We start from the raw sequence: 24259 nt of genomic DNA, 5'->3' as shown, positions 1-24259 counted from the left end.
TTTTGGCGGTCGATTACTTCCTACACGTAATTTTCAGCCACATTTTGTTTCATTGCTTCTTGTTTTTCTTTTCAAACCTCTTTAAATTTTAAAGGCCGCCTTTATACTTGGGGTGTCAAACTAGAAAAATCCTCGGTGGGGTGGGGGGGGGGGGGGTATTAATTTTTTCTGGAAACACACATTTCTAGTTGGCTGCTAATTTTAATGACAGTATATCGTTGATAAACATCAATAACCAACCACGAATTATTATATAAACAAGACTCAAAGCAAGAATTTTCAGCAAACTGTTGAGACTTTAATTTCTTCACGTATTCAACAAAAATATCATTATCCTCTACAGCTCAATGGTTATGAATAACGAAAACGTTTTTCCCTCCTCCGTTCCCGGTTTGTGGTGGGTTTTCTTCTGCAGAAAAAGAAAAAAAGTAAAGTAAAGTAGTGTACTTAAAATAAAAAAAAAGTGAATAATTTGAAACAAAAGGCAATGAGCAGACAAAGAATTGGATCTATGATTTTAATTACATTTAAATCAAATTTAAATAACACATGAGTATATTATATGGTATCTTAGGTGTTTTTAACCAAGGTATGCAGTATTTTTTGGCCAAAATATGGGTACTAAGTATTTTGTTCAGTTTCATGAGTTTTTGGTATTCTTATGTAAGCATAATGTTGGTGTTTTTTATTATTTAAGTGTTTTATCCTCAGTGCTTGTGTGATATTTAGAACATCATAAAAGATCTGCAGTTCCTGCATGAATTTAATAATCCGCATGCGACCTCATGCTACGTGTGGTCATGAGTGGGGGTTTTGTCTTTGTCAAAATCTCTTAATTAGGGAAGGGCCATTATTTTTGTTTTGGAGGAGAGGATCAAAACTCCTGAGAAAGGTTATTTGCAAATGCAAAAATGCTCAAATAAATTGTTTGTAGACATGAGAAGAAGAAGAAAAAAAATAGTTTGACGACAAAAAATAGTGAGCGATTTATATACAACATGACACATGATCAACATCATATTTTTATGCCCAGAATGCTGGAAATGAAATTGCATTTTCGATCTTCTAAATTTCAAGTTCTCTGCATTCTCTGGGAAAGAATGCCCCAGACCCACCTAGGAAAAGGGGCCTCGCATGGGGCCTTTGTTATCAGCTTTAGGTATTTGGTATCAACATCTTACTGGCCTTTAGTGACATTGATATCAATTAATCATTCCTACTAATAAGTTTTCTAACAACTGCTGGATATAAATTAAACCATACCTTTTTTGTCTTTGGCCTTTTTGGCCTTGGCCGGGGGGTTGGGCAAAGATACTTCTTGTGCCTGCCCCCACACACACACAGCGAAAACATTTGAGATCGTGATCTATGAAAGAAGTGAGAATGATAATCATTGTGGAGAGGGAGGGGTTAGGGGGTGTTAGAACCCTCACCCTCCCTAATTTATCCTTAGGCGGGGGGGGGGGGAATCCTGTCTATGGGGTTATGGGATGGTTAAATCTTAAAGGGGGATAAGAGGAAACTTGTTCATGGAAGAGATAAATAAAAATATGACTTCTATATTTGTTCTTAAAGTGGCAGGGTGGGGTTACCAAGTCTCAAGGGTCAATTGCTTCTTGCTTTCTTGTTCACGTTGCATGTTATCAGAAAAAAATTGTTCTTTCGCGAACTGTTCCGTCGGTACGTGCCTTGTAGATCATTATTAAAGTCCTGTGAAGAAGTGGCATGGCTTGCCAAACGACTAAAACGGCCTGTGAAAACAGTTCAAACGATTTCTCTAACGCTTTAAACTACCAGACGCTTTTCATAACCACACAAAGGCCATAATAAATTAATATTATAATGTACGTTTCCCCGTGGAAGGTTATTACAATTTTGTTTGCAAAGTCCTTGTTTGACAGACAGCAATTAATGCATCTGGGATACTCTAGATTCTAACTATTAACGGGGATGATCAAATGGGCGCAAAAGTCAAGGTAGAAATCGGAAGTATGTATGTTAGAGATGTGTTCATCTTTTGACTGATGTGTCTATAATGATGGCGAATATTGACTATACAACATTCCTGGGGGGATTCCCTAATATTTACAACGGAGGTGTGCCGCTGAGTATCTGAGACTCAGAACCTGTCCCAGAGGAAAATTAAAGCTTAACAGTGCTTAATTTGCTACCCTGTTACACTGATAAACATTGCAAAATAGGTACCCTGTTCCATATATATCTCAATTAAAGCGCTCAACACTCGTCTGTGGCTCGGAGATAAAGCAATTAGAGGAACGGAGTTTTGTAGGTAAACTTTATTGTGTTTAATCAGGATAATGGGGAAAAATTTGACCCTGTTCCAGAGCAAAAAGGGTGATTAGTATACCCTGTTCCCGAGACAAGTTATTTACCTGCATCTTCTCTTGATGGGCATATGTAGGCCACATGCCCACGCCCATTACACTTGAAACAGATTTCTGTAAACAAATTTGAAAATATATTGAAGAAAATTTAGTACTTGAAGAAGAGTTTAATACGTTAATAAAATTGTTTTAACTTTGTATCATATGCAGTTATAATGCACCAACAGTGGTACTTTAGTGCTTTTTAAGTAATGTCTGCGATAGTTATTACCTTATCATGTGAAAGTTAATTTTTTTATAGCAATTGGGGAGGTACTGTAAATTGCTATTATGCAATTATCAATGTCATACCTAATTATGAACTCTTTAACAACCTAGAGTGCCTTTTATGACACAATGGCAATGAACCTAAACATATAGGCTACAAACAATATTTAACTCAATATTCAAAAGACAGTCTCACACCAAAGGACATACATGTGTAAATTCACTGGTGTAAATGGAAGTACTGATGTACTGTCATCCTTTTTCTCCTTGTTGTTTTTTTTTTTTCTTGTAAACACAGTGCAAATCAACCAAAGATTACACGAGGCGTTTTTTATTAAATTAAGAAGCAAAAATTTAGGTACTTGTGGGAGGAAATCTGGAACAAAAACCTATTTCCTATTATAATTTCCATTACTAGACCTAAGAATAGTAGATCACCAAGTTTTAAAATTTGTTAACTGTTCTCTGCCCCATAATAAAAAGTAGGTTTTTAAATATTTGGTCAGTGCAACCAACTTAGTATAACAGACACACCTGTTGTAGCTTACAGTATGACAGGTGCATGAGCAAGTGCTACTAGTAAATTGTATCTACAGTAACTCTCAATTAAAATTATTAAGCAGTAATCTATAATTTACTTAATTATTATACCTTCACTGGATATCAGGCTCACAAAGTGAAGCTCTGAAACATGCCCAAGCACAAGCGGCTGTTGATGGCTGGTGTTGCTACAAGCTGAAAGTTAACATAAGCTGGACTGTCTGGACTGATCAATAACTCATTCTCCTGGCCAAGACTGCTGATGACACGAATAGACGTTCTATAGTAATTTGCAGCAGCTTGTAAAATCAAATTGTCACCCCACGTGCCTTTTTTTTCCATGCTTTCCAAGTAATCACACCATGTTGGATATATATCCTAATCCACAAAGCTGAACAGATGTGTTCCATTATGCTTTAAAAAAAGTTGACATATAGCAAATAAAATGTGTGTGTTAAACAGTATATATAGATTTTCTTCCGCTCATTCTACTTGTCGAACTTTGCAACAACTCGACGGCCAGCCAAGTGAAGCTGTTTCGCTTTTCATTTCAACACTTCCTTGGACGAAACAATCGCTCTGTCTCGTACAATAGAAAGCCTATAAGTTCTGTTCTCTGAGTACAGTGTCTTTCAAGCGATGTTAGCATAACTTTGAGGCTAAGGCTTTCTCTAAGCCAATCAGATTCGAGAAAGTTTTTGATGTATATTATTAGGCAGGGAATAAACAAAATCGCACTTGTGACAAAATGCTTTATTAACACTTAAATTAAGCCTTCTTTACATAATGGAATAATAAATGTTAGTAGGTAGTTTTTACTAATAAAATTACAATGTCACTTGAAACACAATCAATGACTTACCAAGTTGTAATTTTCCTTTAGGAATTGCACCAAATTCACTCTCAGTTCTTCATGTGAAATTTCTATTCCTTTCACAATTTGAAGTTGCTCCACCAGTGCATAGAACATACAATTCCCCAAACCTTGATTTTCCGAAATTAAGAATCCTTTATCTGATGCAATCCTTTCCAAATCCTCAGGCCTCTGCAACTCATCTGCACCATAATAGCACATTTCTAGCAAATACGTGCAAAAATATGTCAATTATCATTATTATCTGGATGATGACAATAACTGATCAGAAATATTTCTCTCTCAGTGTTAATACTTAGTGAAAGAGAGGGGCACACAGGTTGAATTGGCCTTGAATGTATTGTTCACTTAAATGTAAAAAATAAATCAATGACTGTATAATCAGTGCTGTCAATAAGGGCCAGTAGCTGAACGAACGTAATAAAGAACGGTCGTAGTAAACATAAATTAAGGCCCAAATACTGTCCAGCAAAACATTGAAAAAAGCATTTACAAGCATCTAAATTTCAAAATCTAAATATTTACGGTATTCATGCTAAAGGAAAACTTTCAATTGATTTTAGCAGATGGTTTTTGCAATCAAATTTTTCATTTGATAGCTCACCGATCCTTCCAAAAATATTAATCCAAATTGGTTGCAATACTCAAGTCTTAAAAAGCTGGATAAGTCCGTAAACAATGTGTTAATTGCATACAAAGTACATTCGTATGCACCAAAGCGCAAGACAAAAATGGCCTTGCTACGGTCACAAATCCTTCACCAGCAAGGTTTTAGCACTCTGTAATTCACGATGTTCCACTTCGGAGCCATCTGGATAGTGACTGGTGTTTCTTCTTTACATTTTAACCACCGGAGAGGTAAATATTTTTGTGTTGAGAAGGAAAAACAACATGGCCATTGACGGTCGTTGAAATCAATCTGAACTCGAAGAAAAGAAGACTGCCTAGAAACCAATTTAAGGTCCATTGCAATTGAATTGATTGATCACAATGATAAATCAAATGCATTATTCGTGATCTTATTGGCTCCCGAAGCTTCTACTGCAGGGATGTCGCTAAGGGCCGGCTGCCGGCTAATTTGACCGGCTAAAAATAGAACTTAAATCCGGCTGAATTTCACTTGAAAACAAAGACTAAGGTAAACTTTTCGAGCTGCTAAGGCCAGAAAAGTCAGCTAGGCTTGTTGATTAGCTGGCTTAGTGTTTTCTTAGCTACATCCCTGCTACTGTTACATTACAACATGATCGCATACATGTAGTAGACGCCGGTATCTAAGATATGGCATCAACAAAAATTCATGGTTTAAACTTATGTATATGTTGTGGTTCAAATTTATCTTTGGTTTAAAATTTTTCAAACCATGCAGTTTGATTTTTATTTCCCATTGTTTCAGATTATGTTAATGAATATGAGACAATGAAATATGAAAATCAAACTGGTTTAAAAAAATTCAACCAAAGATAAATTTGAACCACAACATATACATGGCATGTACAGTACCTGTATCAGTTACCACTGTTGCAGTCACTGCGACAGGGTTTACATTTCCAGCAACATGATCCACACCATGACTTTCACCAAGTGGGAACGACATTCTGCCAGGAAAAAAGTAATGAATTCATCAATTACCAATAGCGGAACTGTAACTAATTGACCTCATCAAATGCATTATTCGTGATCTTATTGGCTCCCGAAGCTTTTACTGTTACGTTACAACATGATCGCATAGTAGATGCCGGTATCTAAGATATGGCATCAACAAAAATTCATGGTTTAAACTTATGTATACATGGCATGTACAGTACCTGTATCAGTTACCACTGTTGCACTCTGTCACTGTGACAGGGTTTACATTTCCAGCAACATGATCCACACCATAACTTTCACCTTGGGAACGACATTCTGCAAGGAAAAAAGTAATAAATTCATTAATTACCAATAGCGGAACTGTAATTGACCTAATCAGATGTAATGCTTAAGTCAGTCTATACTTCTTGAAGATTACAATTTCAAAGCTAAGGGAAGGCTTCATGTGAAAGTTCTATTCCTTTCACAATTTGAAGTTGCTCCACCAGAAACTCAACATAAGGAAAAGATCCAACAAAAAAATTGTGAGACATCCGCCTCAAACTTCTGAGTTGAAATAAAGACGCATTTCAGGAGTTTTAAACTTTTTCCCTGAACTTGGACAAAATATTCACAGGTTTGATGTCAGCCATTTGAAGGGGTTTAAAATCTACATCCAGAAATCTATTATTCCACTATTGCACCATTTAACCATATTAGGGCAAAAGAACATGCAAAATATGCCACGTTATTACACAGTAGAACAGGGCAAAAATACGGGCAGACAAACTTACGGAATACTGGCCCAAACAAAGTGGAAAAATTAGTAGAATAATAAATCCCTTATTCTATGGTATATAACATTATAATACGAGCGGGCATTTTGCTCATTGCTTGTACTTTTCCTCGCCCCTACGAAGGCTTGAAAAAATACTACGCAACTCGCAAAATATCTGCGCGTATTATATGTTAAACCATCGAATAAGGTGTATTAAAAATGGCCTGGGGCTTGTTCACACTACGGGAAATCTATCGTTTCTTTACAGCTAACCTTCATTGAGTCATCAAACATCAAAACTAGTACTTGGCAAATCAATGTGAACACCACTATAATTTTTACTGTTCTAAGTACAGTGGAACCTCGATATAACAAAGGGCTAAGGGACTGGCAAAATGTGCTCGCTATATCGAGGTTTCGTTATATCGAGGTTCTTTTCCATATGTTTTGCTATTACTGGGACAAAAAATATCGTTCGTTATATCGAGGACCTCGTTATATAGAGGTTCGTTAAATTAAGGTTCCACTGTAGCTTTCAGTAGACATGAATTATAGAGGAGAGAAACACTGATTCCTGTTCGTTCGTTTGTGCCAAATGCACCCCATCCAGATGTTCTACTCTGTTTCAACTATTATGGCTATCTGGCAAAAATCTGGCCAATTTGCTATCATGATTCTCAGGCAGACAACACACAAAGACACAAATGTCTAGTAGTGAAAACAGAAATGCTGGACATTGGTGTAAATATAAAAGCATGAAAATATGCTACAACATCTATTAAATCGATCAATGATTATTATGAATCTGTTGTGGATAATGACAATGAAAATCGATGATGTGAAAAATTACAAAATTTAATTCCTTTCAATTCTGTTTTGATTAAGCTTATCAATATCAACCGACTGATTGATTTATTCATTTCGATTGCAATATTGATCATGGATTTCATCGATTGCTCATGGCCTTCGGTTTCGATTAATTCACAACGTAACACGCATAAATAAATAGAAAAGAGTTAATCTACAAAATAAACGAGAGGTTACTGTACCGTCAATTCCGTGAAAGTGCTTGACAAATTCCGAGAAACGTTAAGCATTCACCATATCAAAAGGTCCGACAATCCTTAATGGGCAAATTATGCAGAATTTCTTTTCTATTAGCGCAGCAGATTCTGTTTTTAGGCACACAGCTTTCTCTGGGATTTTGTTAGTCCGTTGCTACAATAAAGATGGGCTCTTCGGTACTGTTCCTTCGTATTTCCCGTTGTCTTTCTTTTTCTGCTTCACGTTGCTCTTCGGTACTGTTCCTTCGTCTTTCCCGTTGTCTTTCTCGCTCAACTTTACGCTGCTCTTCCGTTATGTTCCTTGCTATTTCCCTTCGCCTCTCTATCTCTGCTTCATGCTGCTCTTCGGTTCTCTTTCTTCTCTTTTCTCTTTGTCGTTCTCTCTCTTTCTCTCTCTTCTTTCGTTTCTGTTCTTCGGTCAAAGTTCTCCCAGCCATCATACAACCTAATAATTATTTGAAATTACAATATTTTAGAAGGGCAGTAAAAGAACACAATATAAGGCAAACTGAGCAACTCTAAAGAATTGAAAAAATAACACTGAGGTTTAGGCTTATATTCCTAGCTTTCCAAAAATTTGAAAAATTCAGGAGAAGAAACTTCCCAAACCGCTTTTTCAACTAAGATCAACTGTAGATTGCTGTAGCTGACCTGACAGATCGGTTGTGTAGCGCGGGGAGCCACGGAAAGCGCGCGAAAAACAAAAGCCGAGACCTTTCAAGATCCCGGATGTGCGCAACACCGTACGTACGCCGTACGCGCCCGCGAGGCATGCCGCTAGCCATGATGACCATGAAAACTCGGATGCATAGGTTTCCTATTTTATTTCATGTGTTTTTTTGTTTTTTTTTCATGTGTTTTTTTTATGGGTATGGTGCTCCGCTCTGCGGCCCTTACGGGCCGCTAAGGAGCTCCGCTATAAACTACAGGCAGGGAGTGCATGCTTGAGGGGGGCCATCTTCAAAGAGTGAAATCAAAATCAAGTGATTCCGTCAAATTCCGATAATAAGCCCTTTGTTTATTTTTTGTTCAAAATGCTTTTTGGTTGGCAGTTGTTAATCAGCATATATATTAGGCCATAAGTGTTCCCAATTAGTAGGCCGTTTGTGGCCAGCCCGTAGTTTTGAAGCCGCGCGTAGAGCGGCGAGTAAACCCCTCGCCATTTTTCCACTTACTGTTTTTCGCGTACATCCCGTTTTCCACACTGCTTTACAACTAACCGAATGCTTGGAACAGGCTAAACAAGATTCCTTATGGCCTTGTTGACGTATCTCGCAGACCATTGTGCCACTTCAAATATTATCGAGCAAAGACAATGCAAGCAGAATGCCATACAGAAAGTAAAAAATGTGGTTTAAGTTTCATTGAGGTTCTAACATAGGGTTGGCGGGATGTGGGATGAGCCTTTCTGGGCTGGCGGGATGCAGGATGAAAGGAAATATATAGGCGGGATGCGGGGTTTTAAGGGTCGGCGGGAAGCGGGAGGTTGGATACTTTCATGGCGGGACGCGGGAATTAGGTAAACAACTCAGACAATTTCAAGCATTCAACTGAAAGCTTCAAAGCTTCTTTCTTTTAGTATTCTGTCATCCTTTTATTCCTGTCACTATTCTCAAACTTTTGAAAACTGTAATATCCAAACCTTGAGAGATTTTATTCAGTGCCTCATTGGATACTGGTACAGTGCCAGATAATTTTAAATTAGGTTCCAGTTGAAATAGGGATCCCACACTTATTTATTCAATTATCGTCCAATCTCCTTGTTGTCTGTATTTAGTAAGTTGCTTGAAATGCTTATGTGCAATAGATTGGTTGATTTCCCTTTAAAAAAAGGATTCTTTGATGATCAGTTTGTTTTTAGGGCCCATCATTCCACTGATCATCCTATTCTAAGTATTGTTGATAAAATTCAAAGAGAAGATAATTAGAGGGATTTCTCTTGTGGTATATTTTAAGATTTCAGTAAAGCATTTGACACCATAAATCAAGTAATATTGTTAAAAAAAAGACTTGAGTTCTATGGCATATGTGGTATTGCAAAAAAGTTGTTTCAGCTCAAATCTTGCATCCGCCTCAAAGGAAAGTAACATTCAATTTCCACCTTATATTAAATGGGAAACAGTTGCAATAAGATTCCTGCAACAAATACCTAGGATTTCTATTAATTCAAATCTAACCTGGAATCCTTAAATCGCTTGTATTACAAAGTTAACTGAAAGAGGTGTTGGCATCTTGTCTAAGCTGTATTATTATGTTAATATTAATGATATTCTGACTAATTCTTTAACACTCATTTCTGACTTATGGTATAATTATTTGGGGTAATACATACCCCACCACACTCCAGCGTTTGTATATTTTACAAGAGGCACTTGCCTCGTCTTAATTTTTACCCAAAATAAAACAAAAAACAAAATATGTTTTGTTGGGAAAATAATCCCCAGAAAAACAATATTGATTTTTCTAAAGAAAAACCTCATGAAAAGTCTTTCTGAAAGCGATTCAGAACTTTTAGATTTCAAAATTTTCTGAAGGTCATGCCCCCAGAACCCACTATCAAGATCTTGCCTTGTCTATGGCAAAGGTCTGGTTACGGCCCTGATTATTTATGTTAAGATTCCATTCTCTAGTATAATTGTAGCTTTTTTTTATTCCTTTGCTTTGTACAATTTATTTCATTTTTTCTTAGCTAGATATGAGCACGTGTTTGAGTTGTGTTTCTGCTTTTGTGTTTTCCGACCCTAGTATTGTAATTTATTTCATGTAATTTGGCTTCCTAGACTTTTTAAGTCTTCATTTATTTTAGGAAGCCAATACCCCTTTAGTTATAATTTAATTATAGGTAAATTTCCTTCTTTTCTGTGAAAGGAAAAAAATAAAGTTGATGTTGTTGTTGTTATTGTCAAGTATACGCTGGTGATGGTACTTCTGGAAGTTGTGACGGAATCGCATCCAAGTACAAATTTTTCAACCAAACGGTTTATGCACAGACAGTTTAACAACGTGGCACAGAGTATCCGCAGACTAGTATCACATAACCATATCGCGGGATCAGGTGTACAGCTCGTCAAGGTTATGTGTTTTCTTGAAACTGAACACTGACCAGGAAATTTTCCATTGGATCGCGGGCTCAAATATTATTTTTTGTCGAAGGTAATGACAGTATTTTGTCAGCGGAATTCTGGGAATAGAGTTGGCGATTTATTATGAATCTTTCTTGAGTAGTTACGTTTAATAACTTCAGTTATTTTCCAAGTCTGCTTCGTAGAGTACGGAATAGAGTACCGCGCGGAAAATTATTAAACGAGACAGCTCAGCATTTTGGGGAAAGAAAATGTTGGACAATAATTCATTCATTAGACATTTTAGTTTGTAGCATCGCTGTACATTTTTACTCGTCATTTGTATTTTGACCCACCCTTCGGGCTCACCAAAATACTGCATGACTCTTACAAAAATATACAGCGATACTACACACTTAAATGTCCTATAAGATATATTAACAGTATTTTCAATGAGAGTATTTTGACAAACTATTAAGAACCAGCAAAATATGTGTGTAGCTCCGCTTTTAGGCTTGGCTAAACCATACATTATTTCGGTTATCCTTCTATGTATTTTAAAAATTCACTGAATCAGCATTTCCTTTTACGACTTTTTCTGTAATACAACTTAGCATTTCAAGACTCGCTGTAGCTGAAAACGATCCTAATATACCGTTGTCAAATTTCTCTGTTTTAGCCTCCTGGTAACTCATTTGCAAATTAACGACGTGAAGGCCACTTAGGCAAAATTTGCCTTAGTGGCTTTTAAAGTAAATATTAATTGATTAAGGTAATCACAGCTTTTAGCATAATTCGATGTTGGTTTTGTGACATTCACGGCTTTAGACCAACCTGCTGGGTGCTCAGTTTATCAAAACGTGCATACATCGAACACTCACGAATTTCTGCAAATATGCTCAAAAAATTGACAAGTTATAACGAAAAGACAATTTTAAAATTTCAGTTGTGTGACCAATAATCTGAAACAGAAATCAAATTATTTTGATTCCATCTGTTTATAGAAAACTATGTTGACAAGTCCTTTTTTGACTGGTACTTGCTTTATATTTTTGCCTAAGTGGCTTTAAAGGTAAACATCAATTAAGGCAATCACAGCTTTTAGCATAACATAATATGCAAACTAACAAAACTTTTTCACAATAATATTGGTATATAAAACCCTAAGAAGAAATAAAACTTGCGCTTATTTCTCGGGCGGTAAAAGTTTGAGTTTTTGTAAGTTATAATGACCATGGAATACTTTCTTCCCATCGGCTTTCGTGTTAAAACAAGTTCGGTAACTACCAATATACTAACACTTATACATTGTTTACAGGATATTTAAAAAGTTCTAAAAAGCTTGCTTTAGCAAAATGACATTATGCCAAACTGGGTAAATAGCCGTAGCCTCTTCATTTTGAAGACAAAAAAATAAAACAGGAAATTTCCAAACTAGATTTTGCAACTATGAAATTGGTCTGTTTTTGGAGCATCTTAATCCAAAAGATTAATAATTGATCATAAATCTTTGTTTAATTCCAACCGTAAAACCGAGGCCCGTATAACGGCCGTCAATGAATAGCCTAATGATATTATTTCACGGCTTCGCAAACATGTTTCAGCTGCATTAAACTGCCAAACTAAAAGATCAACACATTAAAATCTGGGATCTAAAAAAAGACACCCCTGGATCAATGTTTTTCAGCTATCGGCACAAGACGGCGTCCAACGATCGTATTTCACTTTGAAACTCAGGTAAGTGTAAAATAAGTCTTATTTTAATACACAATTGCGTTTTATTCAGTTTTTTTCTTAACGATCATAGTCCATCTGAACTTAAACAAAATGTTTGGAAACTAACTGCCGTAGAGTGGTAAAAGCAATGAACTTTCACCGTGCTTAAATTTAACTGTGTTCTTTCACTAACGGTATACAGTACAAAATTAAACATATTTTGACCGAATTTAAGTAAAATTGTCATTAAAGATATACTTAAATTTTTCTATCATTGGTCGGCAAAGAAGTATATAGATTTAATCAAGCCTAAAAGCGCAGCTTCCCATTTGTTTAATTTTTACGTAAACAAGCGGCAAAAACTATCAAATGTACCGTGGCCCATAGATATAGTCGTGGTTATTAAAGCTGAATATCTAACGGCATAACAAAATATGCTAACGGCACAGCAGGTTATCTTAAAAGGCAGCACAAAATAAACTCACGGTAATTTTGAAGAATATCGTGATCCTCTTATAGTTTTGCTCAGAGAGATGTCAGAATTTCGTGCTATTGCCATCTTAGTTTTCAGGCCTGTGATTGGTTCTCAAATTGAAATCGACGTCGCTCTACTGAAGAGGGTTTCGCTCACTTACGCGAGTGCGCATCAAAAAGTATTTGTTCTTAAGTTATGTACGAGAATAGATGATCCATAACAAAGTATCAAAAAATACTACAAGAAAATCCAAGACACAATTCTTGTGACACTTGCCTTTTTTACACTCGAAACAGGGAAAAAATTAGCAATTCCCCATGCCACGTTACGATGTTGTGTACCTTGAAAAAATGGAGTCTCCCGTTGCCGTCTATTTTGCAAAATTGCTTTTGAGGGAAGGAGGCTCTCTACTTCTGATAATTCGTAACGAAATGCGACGTTGTTAAAATAAGTGTCCCGGAGGAATTGTGACTTGGATTGTATTGATTAAAATGTCGAGCAGAAAAAATCTCTTGAATCCGGTTTAAATGCTTTTTAAGTCAAGAGTCAAGGAACATCACATCGACAACCTATCATGTGAAATATGATCTTAACTGGATTTTTATTATATTTTCTTCAAAAATTAATTTCATCTTTAAATTTCCATACAAATCCTTACAATCTTGGATGCCAGGGCACCCTCTTGGGTAACATGCATCTGAATGAGTCAGAAAAACGATGGTAAAGATGTTTGTACACTTTTTAATATGGGTTAAATGTCTAAAACACATATCGTTTGTCGTTTGACTGCTCTATTAATTATTTTACACCATTTATTTTCCGCCCTTTTAGAGCAAAGGCAGCCTTTTCTTCAGATGGCGCAAGTGCTTCGAAACTGTTTATTATTTTTCTCCGGATTGATTATTGGTTTCCAGATTACGTTGTTTTTGCAGCAAAATAAATGTCATTTGATTTATACAAGAACGTTTGGATCGAGGATACTGACAAAGCAACAGGAGGTTAACTTTGGCAACCATCAATTTATCTTTGTTGGTGTAATGACGGCTGAGCGATTTCTGGAGACTCGAGCAAAAGCAGTGTTTGATACATGGGGCAGGAACGTTGCCGGAAAACTGACGTTTTTTTCAAGCTCCCGCGAGACTCCTAAAACGTTAAAAGCGCCAGTGATCAGTTTACCCGGCGTAGATGACTCATATCCACCACTTAAAAAGTCGCTAATGATGGTTAAATACATGTACGATCATCACATCGACAAATACGAATGGTTCATGCGAGCGGACGACGATGTTTACGTCCGAAATGACAAGTTAGTACGCTTCTTACGTTCGTTGAACAGTTCCGATGATATCTATCTGGGTCAAGCAGGAATAGGCGCGAAGGAAGAAAGAGAAAAGCTTACTCTGTCGCCCGGTGAGAACTATTGCATCGGGGGACCGGGTATGATACTGAGCCGAAGTGTTTTGAGAAAGGTTGGTCCACATCTTGAACATTGTCTTCAAACAGCACCAAAGTCACACATGCATGAAGACATATCGCTTGGCCTGTGTATACAACACTATGCTGGAGTTTCTTGCACTCGGTCTTATGAGGTAAGCTACTAATAAATTATTACAAGTTAAAGGTTCGCTTGCCTGAGCTTTGCTAATTAAGAGTCGGTAAAATTTAAAAATTTGTAAACCCTGTCCGAACGGTGAAAAGCTCGTTCAACTTCTTCACACGCTTTTAGGTTAACGTACACGTTTACGCCCGGAAACGATGGAAAATTTTTATTTAATTCGAGGGCCGCTAGTTTATCAGTTTTTACTGTTTGCCGTCACCCTCTTTTATAAAGTTGATTGATTGATTGATTGATTGATTGTAAAAGTTCAAATCTGTTTCCGTCCACACGAGTTATACGATTGTTGACATATCGTCTAGGCCTGTCTAAACGATAAACCTATATAAAAACGCTCAAATGTCTTTCAAACGAGGACGGGTTGGTACGAGTCTGACATTGAGCATGCGTAAATTACTTAATATGACGTCAGTGTTAACCAACCCAAGAATACGCGCTGGATAGTTTTCCGCCGCCCTGAACGAGTGTCTTGACTTTGGATAGTGTTATCAAAAAATACGTAAAATACGTTTAGTTCATTAAACTGTGGACGAAAGGTGTAAAGTTACAAAAATATTCCTTTGTTGTCCGGCAAATGTGTGCATGTGGTACGAGGGGTCTTCCACGTAAAAGGAACGAGAATGCTCGACGTCTAGCTAAGAGGTGAATTTTACGGATTTTGGTCTACACTAGTATTTTAGCTACCGAGGTATCCGTTAGGGTTGCAGGGGGGGGGGGGGAACCGGCTGTTGTTTCAATTCATTTCATTTCAGGACAAACGACCAATAGACAAAATTTGAACGAAAATCCTTTGTCAGTTCACTTGAATTATTTGGCTTATTATTTCTTTCAGATGAAGTTTCTTTTCTTACACCAATACACTGGTAATGGATCGATGTTTTACGGTGATCTGAACACAAAACCAATTAATGACGCTATTACTCTTCACCCTATTAAACAACCTGCCTACATGTACCGCCTTCATTCGCACTTTATGAACGAACGCATTCAAGATCTTCAATATGAAGCAATAAAGCTCCAACGGGTTTTAAGGAACATGGATCGACTACTTCAAGCAAATGGTAACGATCTGTCTCTTCAACAGAAACGAAGCCTTCAGGATGAAAGAGATTTCCATCATCAGTTGGCCATAAATAACACTGAAAAATGGGACATGTTTACTCATTCACAATCGCTTTACGGTGACAATAGCCTAAATGTACCCCGTAGAACATTGCAAATTGAAGTTATCAATTCACTGGAGAAAATAAAAGGACTTGTCGATAAGGAAGCTAGGAAAGATCAAAATATTAAAAAGCTGAAGGTCCAGAAATTAAATCATGGCTACAGGCGTATTCACCCTCTATATGGCTTACAACACATCGTACAAGTAACAGTCAACAGAAAGATACAAAGAAAGAACCTAAGAGGTGGCACGAAGATTACTTACACTTCACAAAAGAGACGCTTTTATATCCAACAGCCGTTTGGGAACTTGCTATACAAAACTGAGCCGGCCCTTGATGTCATGCCTCCTTATGTACACTTTATTGTCCCCTTGGCAGAGCGTCTGGAAACGTTTCGCCGTTTCATGAAGAATTTCGAAGTGGTCTGCCTCAAAGCACTTCAGAGAGTTAAGCTTGTAGTCGCATATTCCTCCTTTGTGTCGTCTCCTCATGAACACAAAGTTATAATGAAGGAATACCAGGATAAATACCCCGAAGCAGTGCTTATTTGGCTTGATGTTGCGGGTGACTTTTCCCGCGGGATTGCCCTGTCTCTCGCAGCCGATAAATTTAATCAAACAGCTCTGTTGTTCTTGTGTGATGTTGACTTGATCTTTAACTCAGAGTTTATTGATCGCTGCCGGATGAACACGGCGCTCGGTAAACGAGTATACTTTCCAATAATGTTTAGTCAGTTTGATCCTGAATTAACATACAACAGCAAAACCAAGCCAGGCACGCACTTTACCATTAACAAAGATGCAGGAATTTGGAGAACATACTCGTACGGACCTGCATGCATTTATCATCATGATTTGGATGCTGTTGGGGGATTTGACACAAGTATTAAAGGCTGGGGGTGGGAAGATGTGGAACTATATGAGAGATTTGTAAACCACAAAGAGATTGAGGTGTTTCGCGCAGCGGATCCTGATCTAATACATGTTTATCATCGCGTAAACTGTGATCCAAACCTTCCTGCTCGACAACAGGTTCTCTGCCGAGGTTCAAAAGCCTCTGGACGAGCCTCTCAGAAGTCATTAATCAAAACTATGCTCTTCTTTAAAAATGTAACAAACAACTGAAAAAGAGAATCTGTAATTTCTTTTAAGCCGCTTTGGTACGTAATGACCATACAGCAAATTCGAGAAAGGTTATCGGAAAAAAGCACAAATGTGCACGCGACAAGGCCAAAAGGTAGTACGGGTAGTTGTAGATTAGCCACTGCTCGTGCTGAATACTGATGGTGCTGATGGTGATATGAAACGGGAATTTACACGTTTTCTCTCCCTTCAGACAAGTGGAAACCAGGTACTCTTAGCCACGCAGAACTAAAGAAGAATTTCAAAACTCAAAGACATGTGATAGTAAAAGTAAAGCTACAGAAAAAGTCCTCCTGATAGGAAAAATAAAGTCTTCACGTGCAAAAATGCAAACTTGTACATTTCCTCTTGGCCAATATTCAAAATTCAAATAAAACCCAGGCCACCTTTGGTCTGATCGCGTGCACTTTTGTGCTTTTTTTCGACAACCTTTCTCGAATAAGCTGTATACGCACGTACGCGCGTGCGTACCTCCCGATATCATATTTTTTATCTACAATGGCGAAAAGCGTCTTTAATAATTTAATCGGTGGTTTTAGCAGACTTCTTCTCATTACGTTGCTGCGATTTTACGATAGAAATACTGAGTCAATGCATTGCAGTTTTTAGTAATGTAACGCTATTCAGTCCCAAACCAACCTTTGATGCTGCCACAACTACGATAACAAACATTAATGAAAATAAAAAGCAAAAACGAAATGGATCGAAATGCACATCTTGAAATAATTTTTTGAATTTCTTTTATCTGAGAGGTCGCAGGAGTGTTTGACGGCGGCGTACAACGCAATCGTCGACTGTCACATTTTGAACCTCAGAGTTCACGGATTTTGAAAGGCGCAGTAAGGATTTTTGAGTTTGAAAACCCCTCTTCGAAGTACCATGACGGGAGAGAGACTATCCTCCTTGGCAATTCTACGTATTCACAAACATAAGAACGTAGACAATGACGAAGTAGTGTCCGAATTTTCCCGTCTAAAGAAAAGACGTCTCGCCCTTCGCCAGTAAATTGAACTGCGTTTAAATAAGTATCCAGTTAAACTTCCTGTCAATAAAAGGTTTACATATAAACGATGTAAGTGACTAAATATTCGGCGTTTTGTCATGTTTAACTATTCCCTAGAAAACTAGGAAATGGCGTTTCCGAGCCCCTAAGATATATCAATTTCCGGGGGAGCATGCCCCATGCAGAGAAATGGCGTTTTCAGTTAATGTTCTACAAACTCTTCATGGTTTAATTTGTTAGGTATAGGATTACATTCATTGACACAACAGCAGACAACATTTTTTAACGGCAGACTGGTACGCATGCGCATAACGCGCCTTGCACTTCTGAGGAAGAGAAAGCGACCATTCTCGATCCCATACTTTCTCTTTCTAGACTGAGCAAGACACGAGTCAGTCAGACGCAAAAGAGGAGTTCTGGGTCTTCCCTGAAATATAAGTTGCTTAATCATTCTAACGTAGAAGAATAGCCATAAGTGATACGCCCTTTGATCTACTACAAGTAAACGGAAGAGATTTACAGAGTTTAAATCTGATTTGTTATCGCACATTAAACAAGAACCAGGAATTCTTCAAATTTGCCAATTCAGGAAAATAGAAAATGAAAATAAGTGAGAAATTTTTTAAAAATAACAAAGAGAAAATAATCTTGTTAAGAAAAATAAGAAAGCAGCAAATATTTTTTAATGGTTTGCTTATTACAAAAGCAGTATGTGCAACATTGTCCAGTAATATGTAAACAAGTATTTAAGGCGTGTATGTATGTCACGGCAATGCGTGAGATATCCTCAGAGATTACTGATAGGAGTTTGTAAGTTATTCAAGAATCATTGGAAGTTATCTCTTTCTACTTCATTTAGTTTGTTTTTTGTATATTAATAATAAATACAGTACTTTTTTCAGATGTGTAATAGCTCGCTTAATTAAATGTCGACAGAACCTTTTACTTTTGGCGATGAAATATATGTCCTATCACTACATCGATGAACTAGAATGGTTCATGCTAACGAACGACGATGTTTACCTCAAAAATAACAAATAACATGACCAAATATCATGCCTGATATGTTCAGATAAGCTTTACAATTCATATCTGGGGAGCAATAAGACGTTAGCGTGTAAAGGTGCCTTTGAAAGCTGTTACCTTGCACCACCCACCCAACCCATGAATAGATATAAACAGGGCAGAGCACAACACCAAGGACTACTTCCCCTACTCTTTTTTAGCAATGATGCGCCAAATTCTTTAAAGTTCCCTACTGAATTAGCTGTGAACTCTAGAGAGATGCAGGGCATAAGGCCAAAAGCTTAAAACCACTACCCATTCACCTGATCATCTGAGCTTAATCGAGTCTTAAGTAAAAGGGTTTGAGACATTTTCTTAACGCACATAGGACTTTCCACAAGTTGCTCGAAACTATTAAAAAGTTGCTCGAAATTTCTGAAAAAAGTGCTGGAAAGTTCCTCCAAAAATCCAAAACAGTTGCTTTTAAATAAAAAGGTTGCTCGAAAGTTGCCTCCAAAAATCCAAAATGCTGCTTTTTATCAAGAAAATTTATCCATATATATGCTTATTTCCCTTTGAAGGCAGCGTTTCTAAGCAATTTCACTGCAACAGATCTAGAAGTATCTAAATAACATTTTCAGGCAAATTTTTTTTGAATTACAAGGATTTTTTCACTGAAAAAAATCGTGAAGATATCGATGACGTCATGTTTGCTGACTAATTTTGTAAGGTTTTAATGAGAAATTAGTCGCAAGTCGAAATGTCTTCTGATGTTCCACGAAAATCTTCGGCAAACTTCGTTGATCTTCGAAAACGTTCGTACGGCCTTTGGACAACACTCGGACAATCTTCGGTGATCTTCAGTCAAGAAATTGCTCAAAATGCAACAAGTTGCTCAAAAGGAAAAAAGATGCTCAAAGGGGAAAAAGGTTCTCAAAATATGAAAAGTTGCCAAAAAGTTGCCGAGTAACTTGTGGAAAGCCCTAAACGCGCTGTCAGCATGATCTTATCAGTCATTTTAAGACTCTGGTGGGATTGGAACCCATGACCTCCCGCTCTCTGGGTCTGGCACCCTACTAACTGAGCCAACCAGGTGGAGGATCTTCAGGTATCCTTACCAACGAAACCCAAACGCCTCCCCTCGAAATTTTTATTATTTGTTAATAAGCCCTCCTTCCTTCCCGGTCATTTTCAAGGCGATGAGCCAGACAAGAGGGAAAACACTATTTGTCATTAAACAAAAATTCGCAATTAAAAATGTCTCTCAATGTCAGTTTCTTTTTTCATAGAAGAATATAGAGGGCAGTCGAAAATGCATTCTTTTTGCATTGCGATGTTCTGTGATTGGTTAAAAACGAAACTCGCGCCACTAACTCAAACAAACAGATGCAAAACCAAAACCAGTCGCATGTTGGTCACACGTGTTTTCCCGCGCTTGTTGCCGGACACGTGTATCTACTTCGAGTTCTTAGTGGTTCATCGTGATGTTGAGATCGGCCATTGTAATTCCTTTCTTAGTCCGCCTTGGCAAGTTTTGGAGGGATTTTTTATGAGCTTCTTGCCTTCGATTTCTGCCTAAAGAGCCATGTACTTCATTCAGAGATCTCGATTTTTACGGCCTAGATCTCGGCAAGACGGCAACCGGGCTGGAAACTTTCCCATATGAACACTTTATCCCGGTTACCGGGATGACACTTCTTTTCAAATACACAAGCTTTTCCACAAAAGGGCGGTAACTATTTGACTATTTTGGCATGTTTAAAAGATTTTCTAGGGCAGGATAATTTCTATGGTTGTTCGTTAAATCAGTTTACGCCTGGATGTTCTTGTGAGAGCTTCTAATTTCGGTAACCGAGCTGAAATTTCCATATAAACAGAAAAATAAATTCGTCTCGCTATCTCAGACCAGCCCGGTTACCGGACTCATTTGGAGAGGCCCCAAGACCTCAGCAACCGCGATGAAATTTTCCCATATGAACGCTCAAAGCCAGGTTATCGCGATGGATTTTTTTTTGAGAAAACATCTTCGCTTTTGCAGCTAGGCGGTTAAAATGCATAATTTTGCCTTGTATGTATTTCCACTTAAAGGAGAAGTTCACTCCAGAATGGCCATTTATTTTCTTTACGCCAACAAAAAGTTTCTGAGCGATTTTGCTTGTCGAAGCCAAGAAAGTATTACTAAACATCATCTTGATTTGGAAAAATCTAATTTACATTTACTTTCTACACACATGTAGAAAGTAAATGTAAATTAGATTTTTCCAAATCAAGATGATGCAACAAAAAGTTTATATAAAGATATGTTATTTGCCAAAATTTCAGCCTCCAACGTGCGCTATAACACTACGAAATCTTGCCCAAAACTCGACAACTGAACGCCGCCATCTTGGAGCTATTAATGTATGCGTGACGTCAAAGAGCTCAGCCTGAAGTTTGGAGGGAAAATTTAAATACTCGAAACTCCTTGTTTCTTCGTAGTGGCTTTTGTTTGTCAAAATGCCTGTTTGTGCGTCTCCAATTTGCTCAAACAGAGCTTCATGAAATACAAAAAACAAGGAGTTTCGAGTATTTAAATTTTCCCACCAAACTTCAGGCTGAGCTCTTTGATGTCACGCATACATTACCAGCTCCAAGATGGCGGCGTTCAGTTGTCGAGTTTTGGACAAGATTTCCTAGGGTTCTAGCGCACGTTGGAGGATGAAATTTTGGTAAATAACATATCTTTGTATAAACTTTTTATTGGCGTAAAGAAAATAAATGGCCATTCTGGAGTGAACTTCTCCTTTAAGAAGTATGCGAATTACAGTTTTATTAATAAAGTTACAAGTATCCATAAAGCTACGATAGTCGCGAACGATGCAGTTTTATGTGTTGCCATTTTGTTTTTGTTCCCTTGAATTTCATCCCGGTCAACCGGGCTGAAATTTTCCATATGAAAAGACGAAAAAAATCGTCCCTGTAACCGAGACAGCCCATTTACCGGGCTCATGCATGTGAAGAGGCCCTCGAAAATACCCCGGAATAGTAGCATTTATGAAAAAGGACAGCTAGTATCAAAACGTGTGGACAAACTCACGATTTGTGCAAACATTTTCCGAAAAGGGTCAGGTTTTAATAAGAAGATAATTTTAAAATTTCAGTTGTGTGATCAATTATATATCTGACAATAGAGCCAAATTATTCCGATTCCATCTGTTTATACAAATACACGCTGGCAAGTCGTTTTAAAAATGTTTTTCGACTGGTATTTGCTTTTTATTTTTGCCTAAGTGGCTTTAAAAGTAAATATCAATTCATTAAGCAATCACAGGTTTTAACATAACACGCAAGTTTAACACAACTTTCCCAGAACAATATTATTTTATCCAGAACACTGTTTCCTGCGCTAATTTCTCTGGCGCGGAAAAAATTTTTGAGTTTCTGTAAGTTATGACTGTGAAATTCTCCCTTTGTTTTTCCCACCGGCTTTCGTGTTAAAATAAGTTTGGTAAATATAAATAAGCTTGCCTTAGCAAAATTACATTATGCCAAACTGAGTAAACAGTCGTTGCCTATCTAATTTTAAGAAAAATCCATCCATCGCTTTTGCAGCTAGGCGGTTAAAATGGCATAATTTTGCCTTGTACGTATTTCCAATAAAGAAGTATGCGAATTATAGTTTTATTAATAAAGTTACAGGTATCCGTAAAGCTACGATAGTCGCGAACGATGCAGTTTTATGTGTTGCCATTTTGTTTTTGTTCCCTTGAATTTCATCCCGGTCAACCGAGCTGAAATTTTCCATATGAAAAGACGAAAAAATTCGTCCCGGTAACCAAGACGGCCCATTTGCCGGGCTCATGTGAAGTGGCCCTAAAATATACCCCGGAATACACGTGCATTTATGAAAAAGGACAGCCAGTATTAGATTATTATGGGTTAGAGACTGTTGTGAGTGTTTTGTTGACAAATACACGCACGCGCTGGCCGCACAATGAACGAGAAATTTCCACTACTGCACGAGGCGTAAATTTCGAGTTCATTGTGCGGCCAGCAAGTGCGTGTATTTGTCAACAAAACACGAACGGACAGACTCTAACCCTTTTAATATACAATCTGAGTACACTGCAAGCGATCATCGACTTAACGAGCTTCAAACAATAATGTTTTAAAATAAGAAGTGTAGTAGTACATAATTACACGGGATTAGATCAATAATATAAAAATCACAAATAATCCGTACAAAAAATAAAGCTTACAATGGTTCATAAAATCGTTCATCAGCTGTGGTCGTTCATAAATACAGTCAGCGAGAAGCTTGTTCAAACCAAGTCGATGGCTTTCACAATCAAGTAACAAGCAAGTCAACCGCACACAAAAATGTATTTATTGAGCTGCAGTTTACCTTTGAACATGAAAGCGCTTCAAGTTGTCATCCTCTTCGATTTTGTTTGGTATTGGATCGTTGATTATTTGAGGAATATATTTTTCTTCCACTTCTGCAAGCACTTTCAATAATGCACGATTTTTGTGCATTATTGTCAATACTGCACTGTCGGAGTTTGCTGACGACAGGTAAAGCAAAATCACGTGATCTATTTTAACCAATTGCGCGCGTGGATTTTGGACAGTGAACGAAGATTGTATATTAAATAATGGCATGTTTTGTCGATTTTTCAGACAAGGATGACTATTATCAGTCGTTCGTGAGTTTTCAGACCGCACAGAAACTAGAAAAACGAGCGACACTTTTCAGTAGGCTAAATGTTTATTCGTTAAATACTGTGCCTAGATTATCTTGCCACAACTTTTTATCTCGGTGAATGGGATGAAATTTTCCATGTGTACTGAAGACAAAATTCGTCCAGCTAACCGGGCCCATATGAAGAGGCCAGGCCCTTGGTGAAGCAATTTCAAATAAAGGTTGAGAGGTTCTAGAAATCGATGGCTCGAGAAATCAGGCTTCGACTATATTTCAACGATAGCCATATGTATTTTCATCTAAATTGATAAATGTTCTTTCTTAATCCCAGAATAAACACATTTCATAGTGACTCCTCACAAAGCAACTTTTTTTAAGGGGTAAACATTCACATTGAAATCACTTACGCTATGCAAAGACCGCCATAAAAAGAAGCGTTGTTAACCTACGATATTCCCATACTTTTCACGATGTTTTTCACAAAATGCTCTAAGCTGCAAAATTTTATGCAAAATTTAATTATACACGCATAAAAAAACAATTTATTCACACATTGGAGAATGTATTTATGCGTTTCTTTTGTTGTTCAAAGATTTTTGTTGATCAGTAAGTGCACCCTCATAATTGTAGCATAATTTACACAAAAACTTAGAAGACTTCTGATCGACTGTCCATTCCCTTTTAATGTTTCTTTTATTAACATCACGCAAGAAAGGCGATGATGGTTGGTGACGACTTTTAAAACAACCTAGCTACAGTAGGTACACAGTCGAAAACTCGCGATTTGTGCAAACATTTTCCGAAAGGGTCATGAAAATGATGAAATTAAATTTCTCTGGTTGTAACATACTTGAAAAGGTACAAATGTGATCACCATTACAAAGGAAAACGACTGCTTTGAGCAGAGAACAAAATGTTTTCGTAAGCTCCGGCTTTCTTTAATGGCAGTTTGGAGATTAA

General features: G+C 37.4%; 2 protein-coding genes across 3 annotated transcripts; one reads left to right on the top strand and one right to left on the bottom strand.

The window, feature by feature from the left end:
* Positions 1 to 276: 276 nt before the first annotated feature.
* LOC144634716 (uncharacterized) lies at positions 277 to 7603 on the bottom strand. 2 transcript variants are annotated; one of them, XR_013567232.1, is made up of 8 exons: positions 7420 to 7603; positions 5832 to 5928; positions 5527 to 5621; positions 4015 to 4229; positions 3264 to 3566; positions 2394 to 2459; positions 1264 to 1366; positions 277 to 409 (listed from the first exon to the last, which is right to left on the bottom strand). XR_013567232.1 is itself a non-coding variant. In XM_078493754.1 (5 exons), the coding sequence occupies exons 3-5, from the start codon at positions 5618 to 5620 to the stop codon at positions 338 to 340; spliced, it is 381 nt and encodes a 126-aa protein (XP_078349880.1). In that variant the 5' UTR covers position 5621; positions 5832 to 5928; positions 7420 to 7603; the 3' UTR covers positions 277 to 337. The 2 variants fall into 2 exon arrangements, 1 of the variants encoding a protein (XP_078349880.1); XM_078493754.1 differs by lacking the exons at positions 1264 to 1366; positions 2394 to 2459; positions 3264 to 3566.
* A 5938-nt stretch (positions 7604 to 13541) lies between these two features.
* Positions 13542 to 16592, top strand: LOC144636983 (chondroitin sulfate synthase 1-like). The gene is made up of 2 exons (XM_078496169.1): positions 13542 to 14276; positions 15135 to 16592. Exons 1-2 carry the CDS (start codon positions 13542 to 13544, stop codon positions 16590 to 16592), a joined length of 2193 nt encoding a protein of 730 aa, XP_078352295.1.
* Positions 16593 to 24259: the final 7667 nt, after the last annotated feature.

The sequence above is a fragment of the Oculina patagonica genome, chromosome 13 (assembly GCF_052425735.1).
Source record: "Oculina patagonica isolate OP01 chromosome 13, crgOcupat, whole genome shotgun sequence".
Taxonomy (NCBI): Eukaryota; Metazoa; Cnidaria; class Anthozoa; order Scleractinia; family Oculinidae; genus Oculina; species Oculina patagonica.
The sequence above is the reverse complement of the archived record's forward strand: the minus strand, read 5'-3'. Positions and strand labels throughout refer to the sequence as shown.